Below are 20,674 nucleotides of genomic sequence, written 5' to 3'. Positions count from 1 at the left end.
ATAATTTTTTATAAAATGCCCAACAGGGATCATACTGGGCTTTAGGATGTAGCCTTGAGGACCATTGGAGTCTCCTGCACCATATGAACTAAGTGAGATGATTGTAGTCAATGCTTTTTTTCTGGCTCAAAGGTATGCAGTACCAGCACCTTTTTTTCCTAGAAGAAAAGCACTGATTATAGCAATTGTAATGTTATTCTTTATTGTGTGCCACTTTGAGCTCTGTATCACTGGAAAAGCAGAATGCAAATATTAAAATCAAAGATAGATCTGACAAATTTAAAGTGATTTAAGTTTTATGATGCCACAAGCCCAACAAACACTTACAATACTGTATACAAAGTTATTAGTTCTTAATTTTATGTACTCCATAAGTAGAACACTGCATGAATTGTTTTAGAATGTATTTGTATCCGCTCTTCGTGCCACAGAGCCACTTGCCATATAAATCATCCTTAAGCATGAGGTGTGCAGAAATTTCTGATTTACAGAATTAACTCATTTTTAAGAGAGAGAAAGATACCATATTCAAAGACAGATTCTGAGGTTCAACTGTTTTATACGTTTATTTTAGTCCTATACTTGTAATTTAAGTTTTGCCTTAAGGCTCCATATGCACTTTAACTTTGTACGTTCACTATATTTTGGGCTCTGAAAGGTCTCTACAAAAGGAGTCAATATCCTTCATTAGGACATACTTTGGACAAATATTCAAAGGACTTGGGAGACTGTTAGTTGGATTCTTTTCACTGAAAGAAACCACCATGTATTTATGGAGAGAAGACTGGTTTTTCCAGTCACTGCAAAAAAGGTTAAATGCAAACTTGAACATACATTCAGAGTTCCCACTGTGGCTGTCTACAGTTGTTCTGCAAGTCGAATCACATGCAGGATTTGCATTGTTTGGACTGAGAAAAATAATTTTATCAGCAATTTCTTTCTGAGTTGCAAGCCACTGTACTGGTCCCATTTCAGCAATTCTCAGTTTTTGCCATGCATCTATAATGACATTACTTTGACAGCATTCATGTAGAAATTCAGCGAAAGCAAGGACAGTATGCTGAAAACATACTTCTTGGGAATATACAACAAGGATTGTAGCAGGTATGTGTTGCATTAGTGGAGCAAGAGCCCAGTTTCTGCCTGTACCTGTTAACAAAAGTAAAACCCACAGACTGTTACATATAAGCTTTTTGGAGCAAGCAAAGTTCATTGTTAAGTGCCTTTTGTTTACTTGAATTTACAAAGCAGAAAGATTTGTTTTAAAATACACTTGTCTAATATATACAAAATACTAAACATTCATATAGAAACAACGCCAAATACATAACTATTAATACCAGGAAAGCAAGGATAAGAGAAATCTACATCAGAGGGGGAAAGGTTTGTTTGTTAATATCCAACCTGCTCCTATAAAAAGCATTTTTATAGAAAAAAATGGAAACTAGTAGTTGATAAAATGTACTATCTGCCATGCCTCAAATAATATATATTACATAAGTTTGGGAATTCATTATTTTACAAATCCTAATCCCCCTTTTTGTGAAGGCAAAGAAATGTTTCATCCCCGAGACTCCCAAATATTTGCTACAATATTTGCCAACAAGTGTCACACAAGCATTTCAGTCCTATGCATATCAACTCAGAATTGAGTTCTGTTGCCCTAACCGTACTCACATATTAAAGAGTAAGTCACAATGAAGCTCACTTTGCTACTTCAATAAACCTGGCTTTGTTACCTGAATAGCACTGGGCTGGGAAAAAACTGGTTGTGAAATACCTGCCAGGCTACAATACACATGTGATCACAAAACACTTACCCGTGTTTTCCAAAAATAAGACACCGTCTTATATTTATTTTTCCTCAAAAACCCCCTCAAAAACTTTGCCCACCTCATGAGAAGAGAAGACTCCCTAGAAAAGACCCTGATGTTGGGAAAGATGGGTGGCACAAGGAGAAGGGGACGACAGAGGATGAGATGGTTGGACAGTGTTCTCGAAGCGATTGGCTTGAGTTTGGCCAAACTGCGGGAGGCAGTGGAGGATAGGGGTGCCTGGCGTGCTCTGGTCCATGGGGTCACAAAGAGTCGGACACGACTGATCAACAAAATGGCTTATTTTCAGGGGATGTCTTGTTTTTATTACCAGAGATTTATAAACGGACCAAGTGAGAGCCATGAGAAATACTAAATGTGGGTGCAGGCTGCCAAGACTGCACAGCTTATGTACGTTCTCTGCTAAACTTTTTTTTTCTTTAACACAAAGGAAATTCAAATAATATGGCAAGTATTTTTTTTGGGGGGGGGAGTAATGTAGTCGCAATCCCAATAGTTTAACCTACAAGGATAGGGTCCCCCTGAAGCCTGGTGAACAGCCTAGCAAGTCCCCTGTCCAAAATGTTGTGTCAAAGTGGTGAAAGAATATAAAATACAGAAATTAAAAACCGTTTAGCCATGGTGGGGGGGAGATAACCACTTCACTGGCTCAGGGCTCCACTCGGCGCTGCTGGGTGTTCCGCTCAGCACTGCAGCAGCCGGTTCTGGGCGCCGAGCTGGCAGGCCTCCTAGGCCAGGCCACGTGGAGGCGAGGCCGCTGGCTCGGGGTGTTCTGCTCAGCGCTGCAGCAGCAGCCGGTTCCGGGCGCCAAGCCAGCAGGCCTCCTGCCGCAGCTCAGCGCTCTCGCTCCATGCGGCGCTGCGGTAAACAAGACGGGCAGCAGCTGGAGGGCGGCTCCTCCAACGGGAAGGAGGCTCGGAGGTGCAGGCACTCTCGCCTCTTCCTTGGCACCCTCCAGAACTGCGCCCAGCACTACGGCTTATTTTGGGGGTATGTCTTACATTTCGTAAACGCTTGAAAATCCTGCCATGGCTTATTTTATAGGTACATCTTATGAGAAACATCTAACTTAGTGGGTTACAAGTTGTGTATGCCTGGTTCTAAAACTTGTACAATGACTTTAAAGCTAATGTGATCCAAAGTAGATATTCAAACATGAATGCAATACTGTGGTGAATAGCATGGAATTTATATTCCATCTTTCCATGCCATTGGCTGTAAACTAGTTTTATTGGTGGAACAATTTAAATAGAAGTTGGAGAGCCATGCTGCCTGAAAGTTGAGTTACTACTTCTCCCAAATGTTTTAATCTCCTATTTTTCTCTGTACTGGATACAAGGGAATGGTGAAAGAGAGGTCAACACATAAAACCTCAATCAGTTTTCCCTTCTACCCTGCCCTTGAGGGAAGATGCCAAGGAAGAAGAGAAGGCTCTGTCCAAGCAAGAAAATTTGTCCTCTCATATACACTCAAGAGCTTTGTCTTTCCCTCAAACTTTACAGAAGTACACCAGCTTTGCAACTCTGTGTAGTCACAGCAAAACAAAAACACCTACATCATCCTTCACACATAGTGCACATGTGTATATTATTTTAGTGGAGGAAAATCAGCATGTGTGAGAGTGATGGAGTCTCAGGAAACCAAGTGTTTATTTAAAAAAATAAAAATAAAAGCCTTACAGCTTTCTCTGAGGAAAGACAAAAACTTACCATACTTCCTCCTGTATTGCAGTAGAGCAGCAACCATGCATACTACCAGAAATAAGGAAGCAAGTAGGCAACAAATAATTATGTAATTGCCTACAAAATCTGTTGAGACTAGAAGAGAAAAGGAATTGTCAGTTGCATAAGAAACCAGTTGTGAATAACCTTGTAAAGCAAAGGCCTAGTACATAAAAAAGCTAAAACTGGCTTTTCTACATTGACGAAAGCTCTGAAAAATTATTATTTTATACCCAAGGATGCTGACTTTTTAAAGAAGTAACTCAGTTGGACATCACTAAGGAAAGTTAGAAAGTAAACTGCGGAAGCAATGTTCTAAGGCTTATTAGAGGCAGGAACTGATAATTTCCCCTAAGAGAGACACATTTGTGGGGAAGATCACTGGAGAGAGAGAGAGATTTGGCCAAGGTTAAAAAAGCAAGTCCCTCTTCCTTCCACTGCTTCATCTATTCCAACTTTTCCTTCATATCCCCCTCTGCCTCTTTCATCCTTCTGACAAAGGCCAACCACTACACCAGTCTAGCTTACTGTTGCCTACACTGAAGTGAAATTCAGCAGGTTTCAGCTAACCATCTGGAAGTTCTTTAGTACACTGCTCCTGATGCTTTGAGTGTCTTGGGCAACGACCTTCACACAGCGGAAAACGAGGAATTAGCTGGAAGATTTAAAATAAACTCACAATGTAGCTAAATTATGTGCTCACATAAATATTCTTTTTATTTTTCTTAACAACCTTGTATCCCTGATTGGCACCTCCAGTTTCTTATTGTAGTAAAGGTAAAGGTAAAGGTACCCCTGACCGTTAGGTCCAGTCGCGGACGACTCTGGGGTTGCGGCGCTCATCTTGCTTTATTTGCCAAGGGAGCCGGCGTTTGTACGCAGACAGCTTCCGGGTCATGTGGCCAGCATGACTAAGCCGCTTCTGGCGAACCAGAGCAGTGCATGGAAACGTCGTTTACCTTCCCACCGGAGCAGTACCTATTTATCTACTTGCACTTTGACGTGCTTTCGAACTGCTAGGTGGGCAGGAGCTGGGACCAAACAACAGGAGCTCACCCCATTGCAGGGATTCGAACCGCCAACCTTCTGATCGGCAAGCCCTAGGCTCAGTGGTTTACACCACAGCGCCACCTGCGCCCCTATTCTTACTGTAGTACTGTACATAAAATTAAATTCAAATCTGAAACTAAGGACGGTATCCAATGGCTCTGACCCTCTGACTAGAGTAATCTTCCAGCTGAGGAAGGGGACCTTTGGATACAACCCAGTATTTCCTTAAAATATTTGTTTTCTTTTAAAATGTTGACACAAAAAGCTTAGCACAGTATAATCCTATACATGTTTACTCAGAAGTCAGTCACATTAGATTCAGTGGGACTTACTTCAAGTGTATAAGATGATATTGGTCACAGTAATCCTAACATCTGAACTGTGCTTTTGGCCGGTGGTGGGGGTGTTTCTAGGATTCTCTGTCACCACTAGCAGGGGATTGCATGACAAATGCTACAGTTAGTTTGAATCCTAAATCCCCTCTCCAAAAGCATATTAGTTTAAAAAGAATGGGATTGGGTATCTTTTAGACAAAAATGTATTTGCGTATAACATACAGTTAGCCCTTTAAATATGGAAAAAGGTCTGAAAACACATTTTATTAGATTTAAGCAGTAATATGAGAAAGCACATGCTAAATTATAATTAGAAACAGTGTCTAGAACTCACAATAGATTTTTTTTTTCCCTTTTAAGTTGAAGTTAGATTTTACCTCTTTAAAGGTTTTGTTGCTTTGATCAGTCAGCAGTATTTTTTCAGAAATTCTAGTATCATTCCCCTAATCCAAAGAAAAACGAGATAAAAAATTATATGCCTAATTATTACATACATCTTAAAAAACCAAATATATATTTGTATAGAGCCCATTGATGATGATTCTTTTGTAAAATTCTTGACTATGTTTCCTAAAAGCAGTAATTTGCACTTTACCTATCTTAAAAAGAAAAATGTACCTTGGTAGCCACGATATGATCATACAGATCACCTGATGGATCATGAAGGCGGATTACATATTTGAAACAAAAGCGACTTGCTGTAAAGTTCACTACCACTTCTGACTTCTTGTGGCATACAGTTATATTTGGGTCCCATAAGCTTCCTGTGAAATAGAGAAATGTCTGTTAAAACCTCATGTCAAAATAATTTCTATTGAAATTTTGGAAGTCCTTAAAGTAGGGTTATCCTACATGGTGGTGGCCTTCCTATGTTGTTGGACACCCAACTCCCATGGAGCCCCAGCCATCGTGGCCAATGATCAGGGACGAGGGAAGCTATAGCGCAGCATCTGAAAGATGACATAATGGCTATTCAGCCGTAAAAAGCAGGCGCACAATTGCTGCTAAGGCAGGCACCATACCCACTCAGCACTAAACATACAAAAATTATTCAGTTAAAGAACTGATGTACTGTAGCACTGATGTTTCAAGCGCTTTACTTCAGACTGCCAACCACCTTGCAGAGATATTGGGGTGGGAAGGTGGGAAGCAGCTGTTTTGAATAATGATCAAATAGCCCTGAGCCACTCCTCCCACCACTACTGCATTCTGCTTTCCACATATTGTATCCTAGGGATAGCCTAACTACTGTAATTGATGCTTCGGTAACCACTAGGTTAAATTGTTCTCTCCCCCCCCCCCTTGCTTGAACAAGAAGTCTTCGTTGGATACAACCCATTATTTGAAACCCTCTTTTTATTTGGAATGAAAATACTTTTCAACATCACTAATGAATAGTTTGCACTTACCTTTCTCTATGCAAGTTTTACAGTATTTTAACTCACTGTCTTTGCAACCTGAATTTAAATAAAGAGTTTTTATAATTAGAAATTGGGCAAACTTTTAATATCAAGATACAGCATATTAACTGAAGAATCTCATTTGCACAAAATCTTTTCAGAATGGAACGTAAATGCCAACTGCTAAACTGTTGGTTCACCTGGAAAACAGACATTAAGGAATCCTATCGTGGCAACTGCAGTAGCTTTTACAAACGCTGCAGAAGTATCTAAATGATTGCTTTGTAGCTTGATGAGCTTTGTCAGAAACAGAATTCTCCTATCACTCTGTTTAAGGCTGTGTGTAATTGTAGCAGTGATAAGGGAAAAGCACTGTAGATAAGTAGCAGAGCACTTACTTTGCAGAAGCGCCAATTCAAGCTCCTGGCATCTCTAAGCAGGGCTGGGTAAGGCTCTTGTTTGAAACTGCTGAGCTGCTGCCAGTTAACATAGAGAGCACAGCAATAGATGCCCAGTCGTCTGCTTGGTATGAGGCCGTTTCCTATTTTCCTTTCCTTTTAAAATGTTTCAGTCTCCCAAGCTTGAAATGAATATATTTCAATGGTCAGGCTCACTTTAGTTAACAAAATATTTTAAAATGTCAGAGAAAGGATCGTTTTACACATTACACAGCTGGGTTTGCCATCACATTGATAATTAGCAGGATGCCTTGGCTGATATCTCATAAATTGGATAATTCGTGTATTTATTATGCATCCATGTTGGTTGCATTTACACATTGCGTTGGAGCCAGAAGGGCTTCCTGTGTCAGAGAAAACTTATCTGAATCCAACACCAACTCATTACTTTTTCAAAGGGGTGTGTGTGTGTGTGCAACACACACACACACACATCATATTCATGAATAAAAATATTATGATTTCATTAAACTGAAAACAGTTTATGGTTCTCCTTTTAATAGCTGTTTGTTTAATTTGAAGATAGACTGAAAAGCCCATCAAACTAAACTTACAGCAGGTATTTTCATGTGAAAATGTTTAAGACCACATTTGTTCAATTACCTGGAGAATATCGTTTTATGTGTTTTTTAGGATAATCTTGACCCGGATTTGGTGGCGGTAGGTTGAAAACTTCAATGTGGTATTCATTATTTTCATCTACTGGGAACCCAGTATAGTAGAACTGCCACTGAAATAAGACAAGTTTGAAGATCATATTATATTCATATTTGAGCATTTTTTGGAACAAAAAATGAAGATGCTAGAACATAAGCAAAACAAAAATGAATATAGCTTTCTTTCTCCATTTTCCACAAGTGACAATGTACCCAAATGAAGTAACGAACCAGACATTCTCCTGGTAGTGTGCTTACAGGAAGGCTTAGTGCAACTGGAGCTAAAATGAAGCATCAGCGTGGACAATATGTTTGAGCATCTCAATAGGAGATGGTCACTTGATTGTGTCAAGGTATGATTTTGGGTAGCCCAAAGCTTAGTTTGGGTGCATACCCCCAGTTACATTCATTCATAAGTACTGGTACATTAGCAATTATTGGAACGGTTCCAGTATATTTGAAATGTTTTGTGCCGAAATAAAGGGATGGATCAGATAAGACTGTAAGCCATTTAATCAAGGATTCAGGATGCAACAATCAGCAGTCACAAACAGCAGAGTACTTAAGCATATAAGGATGCACACTTTTGTTTTATAAAATGAGGACCATTTTCCTTATCTGTCTGAACGCCAAAGTTAAACACCTGCAAATTTCATCTCACCTGGATGGAAAAATACCAAAATTACATGGGCAGAAGACTGATTGCTTAAATTAGAAAAAAATATGCTTTAGCCATCTTGATATTGTAAAAAAAGGGAAAAAAGAGGTGAGCTGCTACTTAGGACTGATGAAAAAACAATTCATACACATATACATACACTTTTCAGAATGAGATTTTGCTGCCTTACATGATAACAGTTTCTAGTCTGGCTTATAATTGGCCCAACTCATTTCTGCATCTGACAGACTGATCAGGATATAACAAATAGGAGCACCAGCTATGTCAACCAGAAGCTTCCAAAGGGTTCCCAGGAATATATTTGTATACATCAGTATTCATTGGTAAACTATTCTTATCCTCCCCGCCTCCTTCCTACAGTGGGATAAAGCTGCTGCAAGGAGGATGGGAATCAAAGAAAAATCATCCATAACAAAACAATCTTCTGGCTTTAACAAAATCACAAAATCCAAAGTGTGACCTATCCTATGCAGTAGGCCAGGGGTCTGCAACCTTTGAGACGAAAAGAGCCACTTGGACCCGTTTCCAAAGGAAAAAACAACAACTGGGAGCCGCAAAACCATTGCGACATTTAAAACAAATATAACGCTGCATATATTGTTTCTTACCTTAATGCAATAATAATAAATAACGTATAGGAGCCAATGCAAAGTATAATCAGTAAAAACAACAAGAATAAGTTCTTACTTTTTTGCATTGACTCAGGGGCGTACCCAGGATCAAAACTGGGGGGGGGGGGTGCAAGCCATGGTCGTTCAGGTTGTGACATTTCAGCACGGAAAGGCGAATGAAACCAAAATTTTAGGGAAATTATATATAATTATAGCAGTGCTTTATTACAATTATTTGCTTGGTTTTTTAAAATTTTTATTCTAGTTACATGTCTTATACCAGGGGTGGCCAACTCCCAAGAAACTGTGATCTACTTTCAGCAGTGATCTACCCCCGTTTTTTGGGGTTCAACTCAAAGTTGTTTTGGGGGGTGGGGTGGGAGAGAGGGCTTCCCCCTCTAAGATAGGTTGACAAGCGAACTAAGAAAGAAAGAAAAAGGGGGGGAATTTGGTTTAGAAAGGGAGAGGGAGGGACACAAAGGGAAAGAGAGAAAGGAAGAGACGGGGTAGAAAACAGATGGGGGTGAGAATGGAAAAGTGGGGTGGAAAAAATATAAATTGGGGGTGGGGTGGGGAGAATATCTATTAAAAATATGTAGTAGTTTAAAAAATAAAGGGGGGAAATCTTTTTCTTCTTTTTCCTTTTTTTGAAAACAAAAACAAAAGGGGAAGAGAAAAGAAAAAGGGGGGATAGAGGGAGAAAAGGGTAATAATAAAAATTCAAATAGAGTGGCTGCAGCAGCTGTGGGGGGTATTTGTTTGTTTTTCGTTTGTTTGTTTGTTTGTTTTAAAAATGGGATTTCCCCCCTTGGATTAAAAAAGGAGGGGAGGAAGAAAAAGAGAGGGGGGGATGTGGGAGAGCAAGGCAAAAAGCCACAAAGCAAAAAACAGGTTTGGGGGGGAAGGAAAAAAAGAAAAGATATTGGGGGGGGGGAATTAGTAATAAAAAATATTTTAAAAATAGTTTTTTTAAAAAAAGAAAAGAAATAAAGTAGGGGGGTCGGGGTCTCCCTTTCCACGGGGGTGGCGCCCCGCCGCCATCCCTTCGGCCACCAAGCGGCCCGATCCCCGGGGGCTCCCGCAGCCTGCCAGGCCCAGCGGGAAGCCCCCCAGCAACAGCAGCGGCGGCTGCGCATCGCGCCCGCCGCCCTCCTTTCGGCCGCCATGCGGCCCGATCCCCGGGGGCTCCCGCCGGCAACCAGGCCCAGCGGGAAGCCCCCCAGCAACAGCAGCGGCGGCTGCGCATCGCGCCCGCCACCCTCCTTTCGGCCGCCATGCGGCCTGATCCTGGGGCTCTCCCTGTGCCATCAGGCCCGATCCAGGACTACATACCTGCAATGTGGAGCTCCTGGATCCTGGACGTTCCTGAACCCGCGGGAGAGAAACGAAAAGGAGGGAAATCTGGCGGCTCTGCCGCTTTTACCTGGGCCTTGACCCCGCCCCCGGCCTCTGTCCTTTGTCCCATCCTGGCCGGAGGCAGGTCAAAGCCCATCGCCCTCCCGCGTCGCCACCTCCTGGCTCCATCCCCTCCTTTCTCAGCCTCGCCGGGGAGTCACCATTTTGCGACCGCGGGGAGCCACAGCAGAGGTCCCGGGGAGCCGCATGCGGCTCCGGAGCCGCGGGTTCCCGACCCCCGCAGTAGGCCAATGACATATTTGGACAACACCACAATTATTGTACTCCACCCTTTTATATATATAAATAATTAAATATAAATAAATAAATAATGTCAGATCCCAAGCTAGCCTCTATATGTATGTTGTTGTTGTTCCTCCAGACCAGAAAGTCAGTGGATCGTCAATACTAACAAACCAAAAGTAAAAATTTAAAATATAAGCCACAGTAGCATCAGCCACATGTTTTGTTGGGGGGTAGGGTTTGGCTGAACTTTTAAGTACCAAACAGATAAATGGATGATAACAAACTAAGTCAGGGGTCAGCAAACTTTTTCAGCAGGGGGCTGGTCCACTGTCCCTCAGACCTTGCCAGGGGCCAGACAATTTTTTTTTGGGGGGGTGAACAAATTCCTATGCCCTACAAATAACCCAGAGACCCCATTTTAAATAAAAGCACACATTCTACTCATGTAAAAAAATACACTGATTCCCGAACCATCTGCGGGCTGGATTGAGAAGGCGACTGGGCCGGATCCAGCCCCTGAGCCTCACAGGAGGCTTAAGTCCATTGATTTAAATGAGACTACCAGGAGTATGGTTAACATTGTATGTCAACCATCATGCCTGTATGTGCTGTCAGAGGATAGCTATATGAACCATATGGACAGATTTGCTAGAACGTGTTAAGATTCTGTGTTTCAGTGCAGGGAGTTGTACTGCAATAGCCTTCAAGCTTCTTTCATTCCTGCAATCTTGTAAAAGTTTGTAGTGTTGGATTCTCTGCCTGTTCCATAACCATATCGGTTTGTGGGCTCTTATCTAGCTTTCTGGCTGTAAATCCTTAGATAAAATAAACTGAATTCACATTCTTTCCCACTGCCCCACAGCGGCACAGTACTTACTTTCTCACCACTGAGCATGGTTTGGGTTTGAAACCTTTCTGTGTAATCACATCTAATACAGCTTCGACTTCCTTCCTTCTGCAAACATATCTTGGAGGCATTCAGGAATCTAATGCTCGCTGGAAAGAGAACAAACAAAAAAACTCGCATTATCTTACTTGTTTTCAAAGTGTTGTAGAAATACTAGCTTTTTACTAGGCATTGCTTTGGAATTCTAAGACACCCCCCCCCAAAAAAAAAAACAAACCAGTGAGGTTTTGAAATCAGCAATTAAAATCACTGCAGTTTTGAAAGATTCAGTCCGCTGTCTTGATTCAAAGTGGCACCCAGTTGTCTCCTAACAGACAAAAACCTCCTTCTTAATCTCAGGAACCATTATGCAAATTCTGGTTACAGCAAACAAACAAGTATATATTAATGTCCTAAATCAGGGGTGGGGCACTGGCTCTTTAGATATTGTTTGCCTCCCAACTATCATCAGTTTCAGCCCAGGATGGGCAATAGTCAAGGATGGTGGGAGTTATTATCCAGCCAACATTCCAACCCCTGCTCCAAGTAAATATGCAGTTAGTGCCTCTCCAAATACAGACAAGGCTGCATCACAGAGTGACATATCTGCCCACCATTATGTTTTGTTCCAGTTTCTATCATGTGTATCTGTATGCTTGAAATGGTGGTAAACATGTGTATATGCCAGTTGTGTGTTAACAAAGGACATAAAAGTACGCGTATTTTTGTATGTGCTTATCAGCTACATTCCAGGGAACTGATGAGAAAGAGAGCAGGGAAATAAGGAACCGGGGTGTGAATTTAAGATTTCAACACCCACCCACACCAAAGCATTAATCCAAGATAATCAAATCAATATTATGCAAAACAAAGCTAGGGGAAAGTGACCTTGTTGTGGTCAATCCTTCTCTTGTTTTCATACTGTATGTGTGATTATTTCTCACATATCTGATCACTTTCACTGGGTATTCCCACACAGATTTACAGTTAAATAATTAAGTGAACTTAGGTATACACGCCAGGCACACATGTACAGTCAAACCTCGGATCCTGAATGCCTCCATTTTTGAACTTTTCTGCTCCCAAACGCAGAAAACCCAGAAGTAAATGCTCCAGTTTTCAAACGTTTTTCGGAAGCTGAACATCCGATGCAGCTTCCGCTTGAGTGCAGAAAGCTCTTGCAAGCAATCAGAAGCCGTGCCTCGATTGTTGAACATTTCAAAAGCCGAACAGGCTCCCAGAATGGATTATGTTCAACAACCGAAGTTTGACCGTACTCCTCATTTTAGGGGAAAGGCTGTGGCTCAGTAGTACAGCACGTGTCTTGCATCATAAGGTCCTAGGCTCAATCCCCATTATCTCCAGGTAGGGAAAGTCCCACCTGAAAACCAGGAGACCCACTGCCAGTTTGGACAGTACTAGGCTAGGTGGACCCAATGGTCTGACTCAGTAAAAGGCAGCTTCTTATGTTCCTAAGTGATAGTGAAATTGCTGTGTGATTACGAATGCAAAGAAAGCACCAACCGCAGAGGCTCTTAAAACACACTACGGATTTTCTTTTGTTGCATTGCATTTATGTAAGTGGAAACAACCTTACTCTGAATATTCCTCCTCCCTACCAAACTGAAGTGGAGCCCCTGGTTCTATTGCTAGCAGAAGTCAGAGCTGAAAAGGCCAAATCAAAGCAGAATGGACTAGTGCTAATTATGTATGTAAACATCTGTTACACTTCAAAGTTGAGTGCAAGATTTGGTGTGGGCTACACTATCCATTCTGAAGGAAATCAGCCCTAAGTGCTCACTGGAAGGACAGATTCTGAAAATGGGGCTCCAATACTTTGGCCACCTCATGAGAAGAGAAGACTCCCTGGAAATGACCCTGGTGTTGGGAAAGATGGAGGGCACAAGGAGAAGGGGATGGCAGAGGACGAGATGGTTGGACAGTGTTCTCGAAGCTACTAACATGAGTTTGGCCAAACTGCGGGAGGCAGTAGAAGACAAGAGTGCCTGGCGTGCTCTGGTCCATGGGGTCACAAAGAGTCGGACACGACTAAACAACAACACTAAAAAAGATGGCCTGTATGTAATTTTATAAAAGAATAAGAGTTTATAAAGTATGAGTTTCATAATCATTCTGTTGCACTAACTACGAGACCTACCGTCTACACCAAGGATCCAGGTTATATTAAAGTTGCACTTTCCATGCCTCTCAATGATCTTTGCATCGAGGCCAGAAATATCTGATGGTACAAATGGGTGCACCTTCAGCAGCTCAATAGAAGGCCCTTGGAAAGACAAAGAATCAGAGATCAGTGCAACCTAAAGGATTACCTATTTTAAAATAAACACTGCTATCTCCAGACTGGTCGAAAATCTTTAATAGTTAGCATCACTTGGCTTGCAGGCTTCATAGTAATGGCTAGGCTCCAGAAAAAGACATAACATCAAAACATGGAATATCATGAAATTATTTTCCAGCTAATGGCTGTTGGGGGTAAAAATTCAGGTGTGTAAGCAAAAAAAAAAAAAAAGCAGCTTGTCCCAATGGCACGGTAGCACACATATTCTGCTGGCTACTACCTTTTCTTATGGATTTACCCCCACGCACAAATCTAGGAATAAGTGGCAGGAATAATGATAAAAGAAAGCAGTGAATGAAACAATATGAATATATAAAGTGCCAAATCATTGCACTGTTCAGCTGTTTTCACTGCTTTCCTGTGCTGGCGATGACACTGTAGGTGCTTACGAGAATTTGGTGGGTTCACTGGCTTCCAGAGCAGGCTTTCTAGTTAAATTCTGGAATTTTAAACCATGATACAATGATCTGGACTGAATAATACGAAAGTGAGGGTAGCAAGAACTCCATCATTACTACTCCGCAACCATCTATGTGTAGTGCCTTCCAATTCAACGGATAACATTGTTAAATGCTATGATTGTGTCTTTCACTGGATGCTGGGTGGCCATCTGTCTGGGTTTCTTTAGCTTTGATTCCTGCACTGCAGGGGGTTGGACTAATGACCCTTGGGATACCTTCCAACTCTACAATGACATAATTTACTACAAATGATATCAATCAGTGTTAGTGGCCCTTCACCCTTTCCATAAGTGCCCTCTGGCTGTATGACAACACAGTAAAAAAGAAAGTAAGAAATGCTTCACAATATGACCATTAATTAAATTTAACTTTAATTAGTAAGATTTTAATTAAATTAAGCTATTTATATTTTTGCCCAGCTCAGCTTGGATGCAGAACTTTAATTTTTAATTGCTTCTCACGTGTCAAGAAGTTCTTCTAAACCTCCCATTGATATATTCATTAAAGCATTCACATTAGCAAACAGAAGGCAAATTCTTTCAGAGCATAAAATTCTACGCAGTGGTGGGAAAGAACACTAAAACATAATTATTCTGTTTGGGAACAACCAGGGGTGAAATGCCTCTTCATTCATTCCAGGAAACAACACAAACCAAGATCAGGTTGGATGGAAATACGGCATAATTGCATCTGATAAGTTGTTGTCCGAGAGTTGTGTGTGTCAGACATCTGAGGTGGTTGGGTAGGAAATGGCTTGTGTCTAACACATATAAAATGTAACTCTGCCAAAAGGCCCCTAAACTATTTTCTCCTCTAGGTTTTTGGAAAACTCTCAGCTTCTTTAAGTCAGTATAAATGCTGAAAATCTTCCATAGGGATGCAGCTTTGTTGAAGAAGTTACACTGGGTCTGGTTAACAGCAACACATTTTCCAATCACCATTCTAACATGCACTGCCACCTGAAGCAGGGCCTGAATCCTTGCTGACTGTTGACTAGGGTAGGGACTGAACTTCCTCTATCTGAATCCCCCCCCAAAAAAATTGTACACATGATCCAATTCTGATACATTTATTTCAAATGTTAAGTTTATGTGCTTGGATTTTAATTACAAGCCCCAACAGTGCTCCCCTCCACCCCATTCACTATCCTTCCCCCCCATCCCTGACGGATAATCAAATAGATTAGGGTCCAGCACTGCATCTATTACACCACAGTGACTTATGAATCACCTGCCCGTTAATCACAATTAAAACTAAAGATTATTTTTGAGACACTAAAAGAAAAACTCAGTAATAATCTAATACACAGAGGTTACCACTCACTGCTGAAAAAATATATTTTGTTTGTTGTTGGGTAAATAAAAAAGTCTTTAAAAAAAACCTGAAGTACATTCTTAACTTGCAATTCTGATATCAATTGATCAAAATTGGCCATAACCAATTGATCTATAGGTTAAATCTTGCAGCAATATCCAACATACAATAGGACTGCACTGATAAATTAAAATCTTAAAATACATGTTTTATTTATACATACCATTTTCTTCGTAACACTCAATGGACTGTAATAAAAAGAAAGTCAGGTTTAAAAGAAAATGAGAATATTTATTACTATTATAATTATAATTATTATTATTCTTTGCCACGGTTTACAGATAAAAATAAGAGCAGTTAAAAACTTAGGGGGGAAACAATTAAAAAACAATTAAACATTGATATAATTAAAACAGCACGGCACCACCCATTTCATTAAAAACAGTCATTTCCCATAAATCTGTCAGAACAAGAAATCTTTAGCAGCCAGAAAAAGAACAATGTTGGAGCCAGTCTAACATCTACAGGGAGGGAGTTCCAAAGTCTGGAAGCAGTCACTGAGAAGCAAAAACAACCCAAAATGCTACTTTGTCCTAATAAAATAAAATTTCAGTTGTACAGAAGCATGTATTTCACAGCCAGATGGGCGGGGTACAAATAAATTATTATTATTATTATTATTATTATTATTAATGGAAATGTGGTTTTTATGAAGCTTACAATCACTCCTCCTACAAAGCCCTCACTACTGGGATAAAAAAAATGTACCGGTACTTAGCAAACAATGATCACAACCAAAGTGTGTTGGCATCCGTCTGTCCTGGGAGACAATGGAAAAGTGCACTTCAGGGGTAAAGTAGGAATTAATAAATCCAAGGATTTTGAAAGTAAGTACTGACACAGGCTCAGCATTCATTCTTCACCTCAAGATCTCCCAATACTAAACTACTTTTGGGGCCCAATATCAGTAGCAACAATGATTCTGGGGAGAAATCTGCCACTTTGGGTATTTCTAGCTGTCTGGACTCAATGCTTTTTTTGACATACAGAGTGGCACTCACCTCCACATCAGAAAGTCCTACATTGTCCTTCCTACAGAGTTTAAATGCAGGGATTACTGAGCTTGTACTGTATTACAATTTTTAAAAGAAATCCAATACTCTAATCTAACCAATTAAACTTTTAGTTGACTATCCATCTACTTAAAACATTTCAGCAGTATATTTCGCTCCTAATTATTATTTTTAAGAGAAATGGTTTAACTTATTCCTTGCATTTACAGTCTGTCCATCATCAAATAGTGGATGGATCACAAAGAATAGTGGATGGATCACAAAGATAAAACATTAAAAGTTCAAGTTACAATTAAAACCTTTAAATAAAAACCACAAAAAACAATCGGTATCGGAATGAGACAGCAGCACAAAACGGCAGGGCACAAAAATGCACAGCGATATTTGTTTGTTTACACACATCACAAACACATTTGTTTGTTTACACACATCAAGATGTTGGGAGTGCAGAATATGAGGTCCCAGGTTTAGTTCCCGCCAGGTCGGTCCGGACGTAAAAACTCTGGACTGAAAGAAACCCCAAGCGCCCTTCCCGCTGCAAGCAATGCTAGTTGGACCAGAAGCCTGACTGTCTGAAAGCATCTTCGCATGATGTACTAATAAGCGTCCTACTACTGGCATCCCACCCCGAGTTTCGAAAAAGGGACCACTGTGAGCGCCGCACCCCACAGTCACCTTTGACTGGACTTAGCCATCTAGGGATCCTTTACCTTTTTGCCTTTACTACCGCATTACTGTTACTGCTAACATTTAGGTACCGAGTCGCACGATCTCCGCTCTCTGGTAAAAGGAGACTCGGTAGCACGACCCCTGCTGCGCGGCGCGAACATTTCGCTCCCATCCCTGCTACCGTTTCGAAAAAGAGGTTGCAACCTTGGGGAGACAAGAGCTAAGTTACTACAGGCAGAAACCCGACAGGGGCTGCGCTGCAGGCTTCCCCGAGATGCCTCACGCGGGGAGAGCAGCTGCTGCAACCCGCAGCAGGGCATGGCGGAGAAAGAATAAAGGGGCTTTGAAGTCCCGCTTACCGGCCGAGCTTCTCCTTCAAAGCTGCCTAAGTTCAGCCCCGCGCTCAGCAACAGCCACACGGCCGCGTTCATGCTCTGTCGCGCCTGCGCCTCCACCTCCTTGTTCGCTTGCTGGCTTCCCTTCCTGGCCGCCTTCCCGCCATTTATAACTTGCCTCCCCTCGCCCCCGCCCCTCACCGGCCTCCGGTTAGCCACCAACTAGTTGCTTCAAGGCTGCCAGCCAGTAGCCTCCGGTAGCAGCCCTCTCTCTCCCACCTTCCTGCAGGGCTCGAGGCCCCGAGTTCATGAAAACCAAGCGGCCAAGATTACTTCCATGTGCAAGCTTGTTTGTTGCAGTTGCTCGGTCTTTGAGAGGAGAGCAGCAAAGAGTCGGTTTTTCTTTCTCTCTTTTAAAGTGTCTGATCTGCCATCATTGGTCAGCAACTCCAAGGGGTCCCTTCGTTCTAATAAAATATTTGAGGGGGCCGCCCCCTGATGGCCATTTCCAGGGCCGGATTTAGGCTTGAAGAGGCCCTAAACTACTGAAGGTAATGGGGCCTTTTATATGTCCCTCTGTACTTTGTCAATAACAAACTGTCGTTGTTTTTTGTGTTGAATGTATGCTATGTGGTAATTTATGGACCTAATAGGTATCTAAAGCCATTTACACATAACACAATATGTATTTTATCAAAGTAATTGTTACAACCAGTCCATGCAGAATGTAGGCACCCTATATATAGAAATGAGCAACCAGTGATATTTTAGGGAACAGGCTAGCAGGCTTACTTACATCTCTGCTTATCTTCAGCAAACTACTGCACAAGATTTTAAGTGTGTGTTTGCTGTAACAGACAAGCATGACAAGCTTCTCAGAATGTATTATTGAGGCTTAAGCATTACAAAACTGCAAATCCATCAGAGTTAATCTATGCTGCTCATTCCACATGTGCGTTATATCTGTATAAAAGAGCCACCATAGGTCCAGAACACCCCACCCCTTTTTTACCAACAGTCTACTTGGCAGCCCTTACAAGGGTCACTTCTCACTTGTTATTTTGTACATGCAAACACATAAGACTCAGGCCTTATGTGTTGTACATTGTACATTGGCACAGGTGTGATTTTCTTAATGTGTGGAATGTAATTGGGGGAATCCTGCTACCATGTATTTTTCCAAGAAAAGTGGCAATCAAAACAATCCCTCTGCACCATGCAGAAATAATGGGAGGTGCACGTAGCTTGTACCGTGGGTATGTTTATCTAATAACATCATAGTAACATAAGAAGGTGCCATATATGAGGTCAGAGTATTTGTCCATCTAGTCCAACGTTGTCTACCTTGACTGGCAGCCACTCCTCAAGGTGAGTCAGAGGTATTTCCCATCATCTGCTAGTGCTCCTTGTAACTGGAAATGTCAAGGACTTAACTTGGCACTTTCTGCATGCAAAACAGGTACTCTATCACTGGTTCCTACCCATAAACGAAAGGCCATAATTTTGAACCTTGACCCTGAAGGAGCCATGTAAAAAGAATACCGGTAGGCTCGAAACACTCCATTTTTGCTCTTCTTCTGTTTGAAATAAAGTTCCATCCAGGGCCGTCTTAAGTCTATGAGGCGCCCTGGCGCAGCCGGCGAATGCGCGCTCCCGCACTGCACCGGGCAGCCGGAGGGCGCGGCACAGCCGGCCAGCTTGCGCTCCGCCAGGCAGCCGGAGAGCATGGCACGGCTGGCCAACTCGCGCTCCCACGTTCCGCCGGTCAGCCAGAGGGTGCTGCCGGTGGGCGCTGCCGGCGGGGCTGGAGGGCGGAGGCAGCAAAAAAATTGCATACAGCAGAATTATATAACTCAAAAAGAATGTTTTCCTCTTTCTGTACAAATAAATGGTGTTCTTTGAAAGAAGTGATATAGTTACTGGTTAACAATATCATTATAATAGTTAATGAATACATTTCTGTTTACTTTTTGCTTAAGTTTGAAATAATGGGATTGAGTTTCAGCCAGTGTGGACAGTCTCTGCATTAAAAATTGGATGTTTACCAGATTTACATTAAATAAGTTTAGCAGATTTGGGTACTAGAAGTATACCGTAAACATTGCAATCACAGATAACAGCTGAGTACATTGACTTTTATCTGTAATTAGTTAATGTAGACTTTACTTTGGAAACTAAAAGTCAACTGAAATTTGAATATGTAAGAGCGATTTGATTACTCACATCAAGCAATTCTGATTCCTTTCATGAGACTGTGTCAACACTGCAGATACTGAGTGCAATCTAGTGATCTAGTTATACAGTTAGGACCAAACGAGACAAGATGTTATTCCCATTTTTATGTCTTTCATGCCTGATTTGATTTATTACAAACAAACAAACAAGGGATCTGGAACACTAAAACACATAGAGGAATAGCCCCCTGGCTATTCTTCCTGTGCCTCTGCTAGACATTCCTCTCTATTGGGCCCCAGCCGCACTATACATTTAAAGCAGAGTCATAGAATCATAGAGTTGGAAGAGACCACAAGGGCCATCCAGTCCAACCCCCTGCCAAGCAGGAAACACCATCAGAGCATTCCTGACAGATGGCTGTCAAGCCTCTGCTTAAAGAACTCCAAAGAAGGAGACTCCACCACACTCCTTGGCAGCAAATTCCACTGTCGAACAGCTGTTACTGTCAGGAAGTTCTTCCTATGTTTAGGTGGAATCTTCTTTCTTGTAGTTTGAATCCATTGCTCCGTGTCCGCTTCTCTGGAGCAGCAGAAAACAACCTTTCTCCCTTCTCTATATGACATCCTTTTATATATTTGAACATGGCTATCATATCACCCCTTAACCTTCTCTTCTCCAGGCTAAACATACCCAGCTCCCTAAGCCGTTCCTCATAAGGCATCATTTCCAGACCTTTGACCATTTTCATACCAGTTTAAACAGTAATGGCTCCCCTTCCACTAATCCGGGTAGATGTATATTGTTAAGGAGTTGTTAGGAGACCCCTGTTTTCCTCACAGAGTAGCAATTCCCAGAATGGTTTAGCCATCATTCCCAGTAGCTTGTGACAGGAATAGGAGGGTCTCCTAACAATTCTCAGCATGTTGAACGAACTACAGCTCCCAAGAATCTCTGGAGTAAACCATGATTGTTTAAAGCAGTAAGATACTGCATTAAATGTAAGTCCCGGCCACATG

General features: G+C 41.7%; 1 protein-coding gene across 1 annotated transcript; it reads right to left on the bottom strand.

Annotated features, from left to right (window-relative positions):
• Window positions 1-294: 294 nt before the first annotated feature.
• IL17RB (interleukin 17 receptor B) lies at window positions 295-17,689 on the bottom strand. Its single transcript, XM_033140927.1, has 11 exons — window positions 17,508-17,689; window positions 15,630-15,654; window positions 13,431-13,556; window positions 11,264-11,382; window positions 7,403-7,529; window positions 6,351-6,398; window positions 5,560-5,705; window positions 5,319-5,384; window positions 4,127-4,211; window positions 3,545-3,652; window positions 295-1,149 (listed from the first exon to the last, which is right to left on the bottom strand). Exons 1-11 carry the CDS (start codon window positions 17,577-17,579, stop codon window positions 638-640), a joined length of 1,434 nt encoding a protein of 477 aa, XP_032996818.1. The 5' UTR covers window positions 17,580-17,689; the 3' UTR covers window positions 295-637.
• Window positions 17,690-20,674: the final 2,985 nt, after the last annotated feature.

This window comes from Lacerta agilis, chromosome 2, assembly GCF_009819535.1.
Source record: "Lacerta agilis isolate rLacAgi1 chromosome 2, rLacAgi1.pri, whole genome shotgun sequence".
Classification (NCBI taxonomy): Eukaryota; Metazoa; Chordata; class Lepidosauria; order Squamata; family Lacertidae; genus Lacerta; species Lacerta agilis.
This window is presented reverse-complemented; position numbering and strand designations above follow the sequence as displayed.

What these genes read in the sequence shown, in the direction of transcription:
- IL17RB (XM_033140927.1), bottom strand. Translation starts at nt 17,579, where the DNA reads ATGAACGCGGCCGTGTGGCTGTTGCTGAGCGCGGGGCTGAACTTAGGC. An exon ending in ATCATATCGTGGCTACCAAG is followed by an intron (nt 5,385 to 5,559) that starts GTACATTTTTCT and finishes TCTTTGGATTAG; the next exon opens with GGGAATGATACTAGAATTTC. An exon ending in GCAATACAGGAGGAAGTATG is followed by an intron (nt 1,150 to 3,544) that starts GTAAGTTTTTGT and finishes TTTTGTTAACAG; the next exon opens with GTACAGGCAGAAACTGGGCT.